General features: G+C 40.7%; 1 protein-coding gene across 4 annotated transcripts in view; it reads left to right on the top strand.

Annotated features, from left to right (window-relative positions):
• Positions 1-14,191, top strand: part of BRWD3 (bromodomain and WD repeat-containing protein) — a 234,317-nt gene extending 220,126 nt beyond the window's left edge. For all 4 annotated transcript variants that reach the window (XM_067133568.1, XM_067133553.1, XM_067133545.1 and 1 more), the window contains one exon: positions 10,511-14,191. In XM_067133568.1, coding sequence (XP_066989669.1) covers positions 10,511-12,330 — 1,820 coding nt within the window. In that variant the 3' untranslated portion in view covers positions 12,331-14,191. The remainder of the gene's footprint in view (positions 1-10,510) is intronic.
• The last annotated feature ends 2,594 nt before the right edge of the window (positions 14,192-16,785 follow it).

Here is a 16,785-nt window from a genome sequence, read left to right as displayed (position 1 = left end):
TACTGGGTTTTGGCCCAAATATAGATCTTCAGAGAAGGGGTTAAATATTTGCTGCCGGAGTTCTGCCGGAAAGATATAATCTCCCCCTTTGCTGAACCCTAGGGCCCATTGTGACAGCTTAAAATGAGCTGCTTCGTCCTTAAAACTTGCTGCCAAGAGCACACTGTAAATTTTGCACTTATCTGGTGACCAAGCACATTGTTTTGTTTTTTACAAGGACTATGCTCATGGCCGGTGGTATGGGCAGTACCCACTGGCAAAAAGTTGTTATTAGAAACTAATTAGTATAATTTGTTTTTAATAAGGGACACTTGTAAAACCCTGTATCATTAACACATTACATCTTACAGGTTAATTTGATTACTAGTGTATTTACGTAAATGTAATACCTTTTATAAAATATCTACGTTAACTTAAACCCTTTGAGGTTTAGGTTAGTTTTGACACCGTATATGACTGTATTACTTAAACTGTTAGTACTTTTGCGTATATGGCTGTATTACTTAAACTGTTAGTCCTTTTGCAATGGCTGTGTGAAATTTTAATTCTAAATTGTCATGCCATTCAGACTAATCTTCTATAAACTAATTTGTTAAACTAACCCAAGCTACTGTTTTATATGGCTTACGTTAATCCTTCTAGTATAATCTACGTTAACCTAAGCATAGAAGATTTCTTAGAGGGTTCTTGCTGAACCTATTCTAAGCCACTTCTTTTTCTAGGTTTATTTAAAACCTAAGGATATATGCTATACAAAAATTAATCCTCTTATCTGGTTTTTTGTTTTATGTAGCCAAGACTACCCTTTTGTCTGATACTCAGCCACACTGTTTCTAATTTAACAGTAGAATATTCTTTTTAAAAAGGGATTTCTAGTTAATCTGGTTAGGATATTGCCTGTTCTAGGTTTATATCAGTTGTAAGGGTATAGGCTACATAAGATCTTACCAGTGTTATTGATCCTAGAATACTGTTTATATATACTCCTAAGATTATTTGTTCTTTCTTAGCCTAGTAGAAGGTATTACCTAATTCAGATTTTTTTTATAAATCAGTTATTTGGTCTATTATATAAAACAGTAATTCAATAATGAAAACAGGCAGTCCCCAGTTTTCCGGTTTTGTGGCGCTTGTCTAGCGACAAAACTTGCCGATTTCCACTTATCAGCAGCGATAATTGTGTACTGACACTGATAAATACCTAACAGAGGCACCAATAACTGCCGAAAATATCGTCATGCCGTCAGAAAGAACCCCCGCCAATAACCAGGGACTGCCTGTATCTTATAGCTAGGCTGTCACTTACCCTAATCTAGGATACTGCCTAATCCAGATTATTTAATTCACAATTAAGGGTATGAGTTATGTAAAACAATTGCCTTAGTATGTAGCCTTAAGGCTTGGCTACCACCTCATCCAGGACAGGTTACTACTTTCATCTAGACCTAGATTACATGGTCTAGGAAAATGATTTACTTCAATGATGGGATGTTTTGTAAAGGTTTATCACTTACCTTAATATAAGACACTGCCTAGTCCTGGATTATTTTAGATCTGCTTAAGTATACAGGCAGTCCCCAGTTTTCGGCTGGGGGTTCATTCTGACAGCATGACGATAACCGAAAATTGGTGTATTTTCAACGCTTATCGGCACCGAAAAGCGGCGTAAAATCACTGATTTTCGGTTATCGGTGCCGATAAGCAGAAATCGGCAATTTTTGTTGCTGAAAATTGCCAATTTTCGTTGCTAGACAAGCAACATAAAACTGGATTGCAGATACCTGGGGACTGCCTGTACAGGCTGTATTAAGGGAAAAATTCTGTAGCCTGTTCACCAAATTCTAGGGTCCTTGGTGTAAACTAGGCTGCTGCCTAGGACCATAAAAGAATCTGTCTTAAAAGGTTATTACCTAATCCAGGTTATTTAAATTGCCTTTAAGTTATGTAATCCTAGGTTATAGGCTACAGACATCTGCTGTATTCTAAATTGTTCACACTGAATTTGTTAGGCTACCACCTAAGCTATTGTAGACATTGTTATCTGAAAGGATTATCTAAATTAATAATAAATTGTGGAACATTTCTTTAGTTAACACTTCTAAATAGAACGATCAAAAATTCAAAATTTTTGGCCTTTCGCAAATAACAGAACGTGAGAGCACCGACCATGTGCTTGGAAAAAGTCTGGTTTCTGGCTTCTGGACACACAAAATAAACACTTTTTCCACAGTATAAACTAACAATTTTTAACTGGAGCTTAAAAATAATCACTTAACTTTAAAGTTTAGATGTTTCCATGATTCTCGCTGATGAAAAAATTTGAAATCCAAGTGATTTCGTGAGGAGCACTGAATCGTTGTGCTCACTTCTTTGACTAGTAGAGGGTAATGGGGCTGGTCTTTTGCCTGCCACGGTCGTAAACAAGATGGCAGATGCACATGCGCACTAGTCATTCTTACAGTTTTTTGACATAGGAAAAACTGGGTTCAGCTTTGCTGAGGATAAGAGAAAATGCCCTCTCATCTTTGAGTCCATCATACTCTATCAAGTATCATAGTGTTTTCATTATGAAACAATACCCGGCTACAAGACCAGGCTAAAAGATATTTCTTTGATACTAGTCTAGTCACCATGGAGCACTGGCACACCATGGGGTTAACTCATTTTTTAACAAAACATGTGACTACACCATCAAAAAGCAATTCCAAAATAAACTGAAATAGAAAAACAAAAAAAAATCACTAATACAGTGACCCCAATTGGGAAGCCCATGAACAGCAGTTTCCAATTATACAATTACAAAGATCCCATCACAAAAAACGCAAAACAAGAGCTGAAAGGATAACGAAGATAAAAGTAATGATTGGAATAATGAAAATACAGACAATTGATAACTGTACAGGGGGCATTCCTGGAAAGAGCAATGATTTCAACACTCAACTCGCATAAGTGCAGGAGAGGCCTCTCAATTTTGAATGATACGAATTGGTATGACTGGTTATTTCCTCTTCATGGAAATAAAGCCACATATTAAGCTGTGATAAAACTTTTTCAATGGGAATTCTGGAGGCCATCTTCTTCAGTTGCCTTATACATCAACAGATATTATCGATAATAATGTCCCAGGATTCTGGTCCTAATGATTTGAGTCATAAATACATATCAATTCATAAACTTCACTATCCTTTGGTTCTTACCTATCTTACCTACTTTTGACTTCAAAAGTGTGTAAATGCATACAGCATGAATGGGGCTGCTTGTGTAGTGAGCTGGGAAATTTAAGACTACAGGTAGCTTTATATTTTAATAATTGAATCCTGCAATTTTGAAAATCCTCACTGCTTTTCCTCTTATCAGAACTGAAATAATGGCCTTTACTTCTGTTTCTAACATTACATCAAAATAGTATACAAAACTTAAATCTTTTGATATTCAAGAGGTCACTTGCCCTCTACTCTATAATTAAGAATTTTGAACTAAAAATACACAAGAGAGAGCTTATAGCAGGCGGTGGAAGAGGAAGACAAAGGAAATTTTGCCAGAATCATCACTTTTATATTGTCCGATTTTTAATTTTAAACAGCAGTTTATAACAAAAATGACATTTTTATGATAAAATGATGTTTCATTATACTTACCAAACCACTGTAAAAGCTTTTATCTCTTAAAATTCGACACGTCCAAGATATAAATTTTCAAACTTTGTTTGGAACGCTGATATAATTGGCGGGAGACCCGACCCCACCGGATGCCGGTGGGGGTGGCGTGGAAAGCGACATACCCAGTATCCCAGGTCAGTTTCAATCTCGGCATACACAATTAGTAAAAGCCTGAGATAACATCTCCCCCCCTGCGGGGAGGAGGAGGCCTTTAAGTCACAGTGTTTTGGTAAGTATAATGAAACATCATTTTATCATAAAAATGTCATTTTCATTATAATGACTTACCAAAACACTATAAAAGCTGATTCCACATTTAAGGTGGAAGGGCAGGGGATGAGGTATCAGTTATCGAAAGGTTACACATTATAAAAAAGGGACAAACTCTAAACATGGGCATCCTATGGATCCCTACCAACAAAAAGGTAGGAGTCACCTTACCTGGTAGATGGGCTTTTGCAGGGAGGTACTGCCACTGGTTGACGCTCCACTACCTGCAGAAGCATTGGGCGTAAGCACTGCTAGCTACTCTGCTCCATAATAACCCAAGTAGTCAGGGAAGTACACCGCTGACTAAGACAAGGAGGGACTTTCCTTTGCTCTTGCCCTGAGCAATTGGAAAGCAACCAGACTGAAAACAGGCCTCACTGCCTAACCTAAAACTAGCTAAATACGTCCCCCTTCTCTATACCCTCAGCAGCTCAACTAGAATGGAGGGTACTCCAGGTGAACTGAGCACCCCCAGCTTCCCTTTAACTCAGCAACCATAAAACCACAAGGGGAAGGTAAGATAAAGAACCTACCCCCCTAGTGTGTTCCCCCTAAAACCAAGCCAGCTACAGATACGGGACCCAACGCAAACAGGTCCTGATACGCAACTTCGACCTCCCTAAGGTAGTGAGACGCAAACACTGATTTCGACCTCCAGAAGGTGTTCTGTGTGATCTGCGAAAGTGACTTATTATGACGGAAAGCCACTGAAGTTGCTATTGAGCGCACTTCGTGAATGTGAGACTTGACTAGGCGTGCGTCCTCTTCATTAATGTGTGTGTGTGCCTCTAAAATGAGTTCCTTGACGAAGAAAGCAAGGGCATTTTTGGATAAAGGTCTGGTTGGGTCTTTCACTGAACACCAAAGGTTAGGGGAACCACCTCTGATGTTGGCCGTTCTGGCTAAGTAAGCGTTGATAGCTCTAACAGGGCACAAAGAAGCCTCCAATTCTTGAGGGCCAGCCACTTCGGAGAAGTTCTGAATGGTAAAGGACTGAGGCCATGGGTTGGAAGGAGACTCGTTCTTGGCCAGAAAATTCAAGGTGAAAGAACAAACAGCATTACCTTGTGAAAAACCCACTTCCTTGTCAATAGCCTGTATTTCACTAACCCTCTTTGCCATTGCTAAGGTAACCAGAAAAAGGGATTTCTTAGTTAGGTCTCTAAGAGAAAGATCTTGTAAAGATTCGTACCTTGGAGACATCAACCACCTCAAAACTACATCTAAATTCCAGGCAAGGGAAGGTTTTGGGGTCTTAGCTGTGTCTAAGGACTTGAGGAGGTCTGACAAGTCTCGGTTATTTGATAGGTCTAACCCCCTATGGTAGAAGACGGAGGACAGCATGGCTCTGTAACCTTTGATGGTTGATGGCATCAATTTTCTTGAATCCCTTAAGTAAATGAAAAAATCGGCAAGTTGAGTTATAGACGTCGAAGAAGAGGAGATACTATTTATTCTACACCAATTCCTGAAGACTGTCCACTTGGACTGGTATAATTTGCTAGAGGAGTCCCTTCTGCACCTCGCAATAGCCTCTGCAGCCTTGCTTGAAAAACCTCGCGCTCTGATGAGCTTCCTGACAGTCTGAAGCCTGTCAGAACGAGAGTGGACAATCCCTGGTGGAACTTCATTAGGTGGGGTTGTCTGAGAAGCGACTTCCTTTGAGGAAGAAGCCTTGGGAAGTCTATCAGGAGATCTAGCAGGTCCGGGACCCACTCCTTCCTTGGCCAGAACGGGGCAACGAGGATTAGTTCGACACCCTGATGGAATTTCACTTTATCACTTGCCTGATGAGCCCGAAAGGAGGAAAGGCATAGGCAAACAGGTTCGTCCAGTCTAGGAGCATGGCGTCCACCAAGTGAGTCAGTGGGTCTGGAACTGGCGAGCAGAACACTGGGAGACGATGGTTCTTGGAGGTAGCAAAGAGATCTATTATGGGAGTGCCACACAAATTCCACAGATCTAGGCACACTTGTGGGTGCAGGGTCCACTCCGTAGGGAGAGTCTAGTTCCGACGGCTGAGTTGGTCCGCCAGAACGTTCAGCTTTCCCTGCACAAACCGAGGGAACAGGACCACCCTGTTGCTGTCTGCCCACAGAAGAAGGTCCCTCGCAGTTTTGAACAGGGAGAAGGAATGGGTACCTCCGTTTCCGAATGTAAGCTAGAGCCATCGAGTTGTTGGCGTGAACAGCGACTGCTTGGCCTGAGACGTGGGTCGAAAAGTCCTGGAGAGCGAGGTGAATGGCCAACAGTTTCTTGGCGTTGATGTGGAGCTGCTTCTGTTCGTTCGACCAAACTCCTGACGTCCTGAGGTTGCCTAGATGTGCTCCCCACCCAACATTGGACGTGTCTGAGAACATCTGTAGAGATGGTTGTCTTGGGAGGAGATCTAGACCCTCCAAAAGCCTTTCTGGTGATTTCCACCAGAGAAGATGCCTCTTGACGTCGGGGGGGAATGTTGAAGACCGTGGAGTCCATTTGAGTCCTTCTGTCCCAAGAGTCCCTGAGGAAAAACTGTAAGGGTCTCATGTGCAGACGGCCTAACTTGACGAATTGCTCCACTGACGACAGAGTTCCCAGGAGAGCCATCCACTGACGGGCGGAGCAACTGCCCAAGAGGAGAAACTTCTCCGCCGTCTGAAGGCCGGAGGAAACCCTTTTGGGGGACAGAAAAGCCCGAAAAGCTAGACTGTCCAGAGTCATCCCCAAATAAAGAATCCTCTGCGAAGGAATTAAGCTCGACTTTTCTGTGTTTATCAGAATCCCTAAGTCTCGAGCTAACCTTAGGGTTCTGTGAAGGTCCTCCATGCAGCGGTCCCTTGATGATGAACGGAGTAGCCAGTTGTCGAGGTACAAGGAGATCCGAACTCCCTCCAGGTGGAGCCAATGACCTATCGGGGCGAGAATCCTGGTGAACACCTGTGGGGCCGTCGACAGGCCGAAGCAGAGGGCCCAGAACTGGTAAACTCTGTCCTTGAAAACAAACCGAAGATACCTCCTGGAGTCTTGATGTACTGGAATGTGGAAATAGGCATCTTCCATGTCGAGAGTCACCATCCAATCCCCTCGAGTTAGAGCCTGAAGAACGGGGCGGTTCGTTTCCATGGAAAAATTGGTTTTCACTAAGTACAGATTGAGAGCGCTTACGTCGAGAACTGGCCTCCAACCCCCTGATGACTTGGGGACTACAAACAGGCGGTTGTAGAAACCTGGGGTTGACAGGTCCTGTACTTCTTCGATGACCGTTTTCCCTAAGAGAGACTGGGCTTCTGTCTCTAGGGCCGAAAACTTGACTGAGCCTCCTGAGTATGCTGTCAAGGAAATGGGAGAAGTGGAGAGAGGAGGAGGTTGGGCGAATGGAAGGCGGTAGCCTAGCTGGAGCCCTTGCACCACCCACTGATCTGCACCTCTGTCTCTCCATTCCTCCCAATAGAGTCTGAGTCTGGCCCCCACTGGCGCATGGAGGACAGGGTTCCTACTCACTGGCAGGACGACCTTATGGCTTCGAGGAGAACTTGTGACCCCTGGAGTTGGAGCGGGACCTTGAGTAAGGTTTGGGCCTGGAGTTACAAAACGGATGTCTGTTAAGAGGAGATACCATCTTGGTCAAAGGAGCAGGAGCAGGCCTCGGTTTTGTGGAAGACATAGACAGGATGTGTGACGACGCCCTCTTATCCATGGCTGAAAGGACGTCTTTCATTACTGCTTCTGGGAAAAGGCCCTCCTTGTCAAAAGGTGCGAACATCAACGCTGTTTTCTGCGAAGAAGTCACAGCCTTAGATAAGAAAGAGCACCAAGTCTCCCTCTTCTTCAGAGTGGCCATGGCGAAGAGGGAGGAAAGTTCACCTGCCACATCATGGATAGCAATGTCGGTGCAGGAAAGTAATCCATCCCGTGAGTCTCTCCAAGACGTCTTCTGCGACATTAGCCTGCTCAACCTGTTTAAAAATAGCTCCCATTGACCAATCGAGAAAGCTGACAATCTCTAGGAGCTTGTAGAGGTTCTTGGAAAAAGGTTCTACATCCAGGGCAGAAAAGGTCTTGGCCGCCTCAAAGGAAATGCGTCTTGAAGGGTCCACAAGGGAGCCAAAGTCCCCTTGTGCTGAAATTGCAGAGCCCAGTGAAGGAGAAGTTCCTGTGCTGTAATAATTTTGCCTCCTTTTCGACAGCTTTGAATGAGGGTACACAAACGACGATTAGCCCGAGGATCTCTTAGCTTCCAAACAAGCCTCTACTTCCTTTAATGCTTTCTTGGAAGCAGTGGAGAGTACTAATTTGGGAAGGGAAGTGGCAAGACATTGTTTTCCCAGACGCAATGTGGAAGTCGGGGAGGAGGGGGCTGTCGGCTGAAAATGTTGAGGGTACAACTGCAGCAGAAAGCTGAGCAGAGAAGCGTAATGAGAAGAAGGCACTGATTCAACGGGACCTTCCTCTTCACCAGAAAGAATCGGTTCCGTGCCCAGATCGTCCAGGAGTTGAGGAGGAACACCTTCTTGACCCCCAGGAATACCAAGGACTTTGCGACTACCTTTTCAAGCTTCTCTTCCAGCAGAATAGACTCCTGGGAAGGTGAGGATGAAGCCAAAGGAGCCCACGCTTCCTGTGTAGGAGGAGGAGGAAGAGGCCCGGGCACTTGAGGCTGACCTTTCTGGAGAGGGCTAGGCATCTTGACTGTCCTAGGTGACCTGGGAGGGAGCGTGTGAAATGTATCTTCTTGATCGGAACCCCACACTAAGTAACCAGATATAGGGCTAGCTGTCCTTTTCTTAAAGAGTTTAGTAACCCTAGGGCAGGAATTATCAGAAGAATGCCTATTTAAGGGTCGAGAGGCACGATCCCACTTGCGATGACGAGGAGGGGGGGGATCTGAGGAACTGGAAGATGAAGAGACTGAAGATGAACTGCTGCTACTCTCACCTGAAGAACTTAACCTTAGGTAGTGCTGCTTCGACGACAGCCGTCTTGACGAAGATTCTGGGGACACGATCCTGCAATGGCGAGAAGATCGACGCGTCGATGGAGAAACACTACGCGAATTTGCGCGCCCACGACCCTCCGGGGCCTTGCAAGATTCACTTTTGCGGCTCCCCGAAGCTTTTCGACGCTTCGACGACGAGTCAAGCTTACTACTTTAACCACCAGGGCTAAGGCTTTCCTGTGCCTTAGAGGACGAGCCTGCTCGTGGGCAAGAATTTCTGACCTTTTCGCCAGCGCCAGACTGTCTTCTAGCCTCAGAAGGCGAGCGGGACAGCTGCCTTTGCTCAAAAGTCAGAAAAACGAGCAGACTGTCGCCTGAAACACGATCACGAACAACCACATTGTTATCACTAACACTGACGTCATCACCAGCGCTAACGCCCGGACTATGGCGCGAGCGCACTAAACTTAAGACCGACTCCATGAAACTGTTCATTTGCGCTTCCATTTGATTTCTAAAAAGAACGAATTCTGATTTATCAGCCTCGAGGCTGGGCTTGGCTTTAGGGAAAACATACTGGGGAGCTGGTGAAGAAGAGGGGGGAATATGAGGAGGGGAAAGAGCAGCGGTAGAGGAGGGGGTAGGAGAGGAGGAAGGAACAGCCGGTAAAGTAGATGACGCCGATGCCACCAGCGAAGAAGATAGCCTAGCTTCCTTACGCTTAAAAGCTTTCCTATCCCTATCCTTAACTAGCTTTACCTGATGGGAACTGTACGTTTGCCAAAACTCCTGACTCTATTCCATACACTCACTGCATGTGTTCTCCTGGGAACACTCCTGACCCCTACATGCCGTACACAACGAATGGCAGTCGTACTTAAGTTTGACCAGTTTGGAAGAGCACAAATTCCCTGCGCAAACTCTGGATCCAGAGAAACTGGAATCCGACATAGTTACCAAATTCACAGAGCTACGCTAACTAGATTAATAACCAGGATATTGAGTACTTCACCAAGAAGAGACGCCAGAAAGAAGCGCAACGAGATGCAGGAAACCAAACAGTTTGAGACGGACGGACATGCGAGATGCGTTCACAATACGCCCGAGATTGAAACTGACCTGGGATACTGGGAATGTCGCCTTCCACGCCACCCCCACCGGCATCCGGTGGGGTCGGGTCTCCCGCCAATTATATCAGCGTTCCAAACAAAGTTTGAAAATTTATATCTCGGACGTGTCGAATTTTAAGAGATAAAAGCTTTTACAGTGTTTTGGTAAGTCATTATAATGAAAAATCAAAATTTTATTTTTTATTAAAGATCTTGCCAACCCCATGAGGTAAAGTATCTTAATATAAATTTATTAGTTGCTTAGGAGAATTCAGAAAACAAGTTTTAGAGAATGGAGAAGCCAAGGGACCCATTACAGGTCAAATATACTTGAAAAAACAACCATAATCCTCTTCAGAGCATTGGTTCTACCTGTTCTCTTAAAATTAAATGAAACAGTTGCACTCCTGCATTTGCACTTTAAATAGATTAACATATTTGTTGTATCCCTGTCAAAAAATGACATCTTTGAGTACAACTTGATAGTAATACTTTTAGCCATCCATTTCACTTGTCAAGTACATGAATTATTTATATTTTGTGACTTCCTGCAGATGGGCCTTCAACTGGGAGCAGTGACTTAAGAAGTGGAGTATCGACAACAGCCTTTGGGCGTGCTGTTGTACCACCATATCGGGCTGATTTTTCCCACTCGGCTTCCTATGGAGAGGATGTTAATGAGTTAGACTATGATGATGAGGAGGATGATGATGAACAAGACCCTATCTCAAGTAAGGATGGAACAAGGAGATCAAGAAGAGTAGCAAAGAAAAACCGTCATCAAATAGATGTTAATGATTCTGGTGAAGAGTACAATCCACGAAATAAGCAAAAGAAAGTAGCTAAGAAATCAAAGAAAAAGGGGGTGGCCACTCGAAACAGGGGTAAAGTTAGGGTTCAGTATAATGAGGATTCTGATGACGAAGATGGTACTTCCAAACTCTCCAATAAAACTCAGAGTAAAACAAAGATTTCTAGTGATGAAAGTGATGACAGTGAAGGCAGCAATAGTGATAGTTTGAGGAGAACCAATGGCCAGATTTATGCTGGTAAAAACAGATTACACAGTTCAAGTGAGAGTGAATCCGATGAAAGGAGCAAAGCTTCTAATAATTCAGGTGGCATGAATGGCATCACTTCCAAAAAACTAGATAATTTATCAAAGAGAAAAAGTAGTGCAGAAAGTGATGGTAGTGAAAGTGATACAGGTAGTGACAGTAGCTCTGATACTTCAAGTTCAAATATTGACATTACAGGCAAGTCAGAGAGAAATAAAGTTTCTAGTGTAAAAAGACTACCTTTATCTTCTGATGACAGTTGTGATAGTACAAGTATTGGCAAGAAGCATAGTAAAAATAGCAATCAACCATCTAAAGGGCAGTATGGTCAACGGAAATTGCCAAAGGATGAAAGTGAAGTGGAATTTGATGATGAAGATTTAGAATCGAGTACTGAAGATAGTGCTGATGATGATGATTTAAAACGAGGAAGGAAGAGAGGTGGAGTTGGATCCAGCGTACGCAGAGCTAGAAAGATTATACTAGATGGCGATGATGATGATGATGCTGATTTCATAGTTGATGCAGATAAAGACTTTATAGATGATGCTGACCTTTCACCAGAAGAAAGCAGCACTGAGTCTGAGAGTGAAGATGGGAGTGATGATTTGACATTCAAGAAAAAGAAAGAAAAGAAAAAGCCCAAACCAGCGAAGAAAAAGATTACAAAGAAAAATGCAAAAAAGCCAGCAAAGAAAAATCCACCAAAGAAGCCAGCTACAAAAAAAGTTGCTAAGAAGACACCTTCTAAAGCGCTAAACAAAAATAAACCACCAGTTAAAAAGACTCCTACAAAAAAGGCACCTGTAAACAAAAATGCAGGCCCTTCTACAAAGAGAACCCCTGTGAAAAGAGAGCACATTCAAGAATTAATATCACTCACACAGCCTGGACAAGCACCGATTCCTTTCCAGCCTATTAATACAGCTGGACAGAAGGTTATTGTTAATGAAGTGAAGCACAAAGGTCGTGTTGTGGGTCGAGTTATAACATCTCAGTATGCAGATGACGATGATGATGATGATGATGATGATGAGACAGAAAGTAGTGAAGACAGTGAAGAATCATCATATTCAAGTGATGATGAGACAACAGGAAATATCATTAACAGCGGCAGGCCATTACCACCACCTTTACCAACAATACAGCTACCAATTGGGGTGAAACGTATTTATGAGACTGAATCAGAAAGTGAAATTGCTGAAGGCTGGCAGCCCCAAAAACGAACTAGAAATGAGGAAGAATGTGATGAAGTAGATGTAAGCAGTCGTGGAAGAGTTAGGAAAGCAAATACCCTTATGAGAGATTTTATATAGTATTAGGTATATATTGTGTTAGTAAGATCATGCAAGATCTCCCATAGATGCTTCTAAAATAATACACTGAATATTCAAGTGATATCTCAGGATAATTAACAAATTTTTTAGCTTTTGTGTAACCAGTGAAATTTTAAAAATCGGATAATTCTACAGATTAAGAAATATTTTCTGGTTTCTTTGTCCAAGGAGACGAGTGACAGTCTTGGATATTCAGTTCTAAACTGTGATATAAATTGTAAGAACAAATGCATGAAGAGATTGAGAGAATCTTTTTAATTGAATTTACAGTATTTAATAATTCATAGGTATATGAATGTAAAAAAGAAACATGAACTCAGGGTGTCTGCAACCATATATTATTTTCTCATTCTTTTCTTATGCAACATTCTAATTAGCAAGCTGCGATTTATTGGTACAGTACATAAATTTGAAGTCAGTCAAGATAGGCTACTGGTAAAGACAAAAGCTATATGTTCTTTGATATTTTAAAACATTTTAAACATCATCTGTGATTTAAATTATTTGATCTCCATCTGATTCTCTAAGTTAAAATAATTGGTGAGACAGATAAATACTACAAAACCATTTTAGTGTACTCCAGTGAGAAAGCATGAGAAAAAAAACTAAAAATTCTTCCAAAACTGAAGTGATCTGTTTTTTGTTATTCTAATATACAAGTTGCAGATCTGTTGGGTAAGTTTTTATACTAAAAACTTTTGGGCCAACCCTAAGTCCTTGTTAAAATTTTTAGTACTCTAATCTCATTGTATTTTTTACATGAATTGTTTCTTTTACAGCATTTCATAGGACAACAATTGATGCCTTTAAAAATATACGTTGAATCATAAGAAATGAAGCTTTATGCAGTATCATATTTCTGCTGTTGAACTTCATTATCTAGATTTTTCAATAAACTTTGGGGCTCAGAAAAATACAAAATATTCCTGCTCTCTTACAAAATGAGTATCGTAAGTATGGTTCACTATAGATCTGCTTCACTATTATGAATATTCTAAGTAATAGGTACCATTTATTTTATTGAAATAAGTTTTGAAAGAAGATACAGAATTGAGGCTTTTGCAGCTACTTAAAAAGGAGGTACATAGTTATGTAACATGGTTTGATGGTCCTTCAAAATATCTGGTAGTAAGTAATGCATGGACTGTACTTGGTTGAGGTTTTGGCTTAATTTGAAAAAGTTTTCCCCTGGGGTTTTGAATAAATTGTACCATAACCAAAATTATAAAACTATTTCCTCCCTTCACTTGGCCCAGTCTATTTTTCACATCGTACAGTATTTAATATCAGAGCTTTAAAGGTGCTAAGTTCAATGCAGTATTTGATAAATATAGATTAGTAATAGATAAAAATAAACCTGTGAAATGAAGGTCACCTAAAAGATGGAGGTTTATCAGAGATAGTATGACAAGAATTTTTCTTGAGAACCATTTTTTTTTTTTATTAAAGCATTACTATCTGTTTGCTGGGCATAATTTCTGTAAACAGGAGAAAAGAAAACCTGGAAAACTTGCAGTTATCTTAAAATTGCTATTTAGGTAACAGTGGTAAATGGGTACTGGAAGTAACTGTACACTGGAAAAATAACTGTGGCATTATGTAAACTCTGGTTTATAAGCTAGGTTTCTGGATGACAGGATGAGATTATCTATGGTATTCGTACAACACAGACTACTACTTCTGTTGACATTTTCAGAGGAAAGGTGAATATTTTAGGCATAAATTTTGTATTGTAATTATTTGTGAAAGTTTGACTTTTGTGTATTGGGTACAATTTGACAGTACTTATTAGAGGTGATGTATATGTAAATTAAGTTCTTCATTGATGCTGCCATTCAAATCAAATTGAAAAATGTACAATATAGGATACCACTGCCATTTTTAATTATTCTTCAGATTTAGTCTTTGGCAGTGAACGTTTTTTCTGGAAAAGTAACGTCGTAATTTCTAGTTTTAACTTCACATCAGCATCATCTTCCTAATTACAATAATTACAGTGTGTATTTTCCAATACCTTTTGATATTTTTGTTAAGATAAAAAACTGACAAAATCTTTACTTTGCTGGTCCACATGGGTACACTGAGTCCTGATTTACTAAGTAGCAATTAACTATACCCTTAAGAGAAAGTGCCCAAACCACTATACTGTTCTTTCTAGGTTTCCAAGTTAAGGAACATTACTGCCATGTAATTTTCGTTATTTGGCTTTTGTTCTCTAAAAATCAGTTTTTATGACATTGTCTTGTGTGAGAATTGCCTCATAATTGTTATATTTTGACATTTTTTCTTAAACTTAGATTTTGAAATGACGATCTTCCATTATTTTAAATACAAGTTTCTCTAATTTCTATTTGTACTAGGTATTATTGACTTTTCCATTTGTAGTAGGTATTACTGATGTTTTATAGATTTCTTTTAAGCCATAGACAACTAAATGCATTGCAATACTGTACTTGGAGTTTTACAATTAATTTCTTTGTGTTCACTTGTGTGTACCAAGGCTAGTGTTCAGGTAGACATGGAGGAAACAAAAACAAGGAAGGAGAACTGAACCAACAAAAAATAGGGTGGAAGAAAGTGTGTAATCAAACATCTAGAGAAGTGTTAAACAGACCTTTTATGGTAGTTTCATTTTGTCTTGTGCCTGCAGGCACAGTTTTGCTCTTTTGAGCAGATGGTTGTTGTTAGAAACAAGCTGATAAGTTGTGCAGTGAAGTAGGAGGCTGACAGGCTTTGGAAAGTGAATCATGGGCAAAAGCTCTGAACCATGGAAATTTCATTTGGAATTGAAGTGAAGGCATTTTTTTATCTGATTTTTATTAATTAAAGGCTATCCGCTATGAGTCTTGGTTGGTAATGTCCTAAGCAAGCATCTTAGGCATCTTGAATTTATTAAATAAAACTTGGTAACAATTTTGCATGTACTGCATTGCAGCACTGGGTGAAACTTTTGTGGTTGCTAGATGGCACCAGGAAGCAAAATTGCCAATACCATGGATTTACTTACAGAATGTAAGCATTCTTTTGCCTTGGAGCTAGCTTTCCTTTTCATTATCTATAACCACAAGTCACTCCAGGAGACAGAGTGGCAAATTCAACTCAACACCAGGAAGGAATCAGCCTATTTGTTTCTGTTTGGATATGTTCTTCAGCATATCTTTGGCTTACTAAACAGTTTCTGCTTGGCATAACCTGGTAGTTCCACCCACTCTTCTTCCTTATTCAAGTTCATTGATATTCCCACTCTTTTACCCAGCTTTGGATAGTACATGGTTTAGGTTATTTGGCTGTTGATTTTCTATTACCTAAAGGTGCTGCCACTAGCAGCTGAAGACACCTTTGCTATTATCAGTTGGTCCAGCACCTTTTATGCCACTGAAAACTGTGACCAAGTATATCAAGGTTACTGACCAAATGTGACAGGACTCGAGGCACTTACTGCACAGTCAGCAGGGTGCCATTCCTGTTCTGCATAACTGCAAATCTTTCACTTCATTTCCATTACCTTGCCATTAGGAACAGCTGATGAGCTAGGATTTGGATTCCTTTACATGGAGCCTACTTCAATTCATACATATTTGTGGGTCACAATATGTATGCATACACACAGCCATTTACACTACTGAAAAATTCATATTTCAGAAAACTGTGGGGTATGGTGCTGGAAATAACACAATGACAAGTTCCAAACCATGCACTACTTGTAGACACTTCCATTCTCCCACTCTTTGGTGCAACACCTTCCTATCAGATATTGCTGAACCTTCCCAATAATTTCTCTTAGGGTATTACCTATTTTTGACAGAATGAGGTGCAATAATGTTAGACATTTTTGGTTTTCATGATTAGGGCAGAAACAATGAGCATCAGGTGCACTATCCTGCACACAGGTTGACAGAAAGCCACCAAGTCAGCCATGGCAGCTGGCAGTATCCTGTGCTGAGTTAGATGGAGAGGTATGTAAAACTTCACTCCTTTCCAACTGGTGGAAGTAATACCCTTCATTTAGTGTAATAAAACATTAAATGAAGAGGTTATGACTAAATGTCACTCAGCAGTGAATGAAAAGTCTGGAACATAAACTATAGAGAAAATTATCTTAAGCTTTCAATAAATTTGTCCAATAAAGAAGCTGTAAGCTACTGAGCAAGGTATACCTCTCCTCCAACAGAACAAATCCTTCTGGCCAGTCTTGTATGGACTTAATATATTTATACTTGAAAGTTTAAGCCGTTTATATATATATAATTATTAAAAGTACCAAATTCAAGGCATTAAGCCGTTTATATATATATAATTATTAAAAGTACCAAATTCAAGGCATTTGGTCATTTTGAGAGACTGACTACTGTTTTTTATTTTTCAAGGGGGTTCAAATCTAATCTTTTGGAATCATTCCAGATTCTTTCCAATTTAAGCAAAAAGTTCCAACTA

This window comes from Macrobrachium rosenbergii, chromosome 3 (genome assembly GCF_040412425.1).
Source record: "Macrobrachium rosenbergii isolate ZJJX-2024 chromosome 3, ASM4041242v1, whole genome shotgun sequence".
NCBI lineage: Eukaryota > Metazoa > Arthropoda > Malacostraca > Decapoda > Palaemonidae > Macrobrachium > Macrobrachium rosenbergii.
Note: the sequence above shows the minus strand (reverse complement) of the source record. Positions and strands in the feature narration are given on the sequence as shown.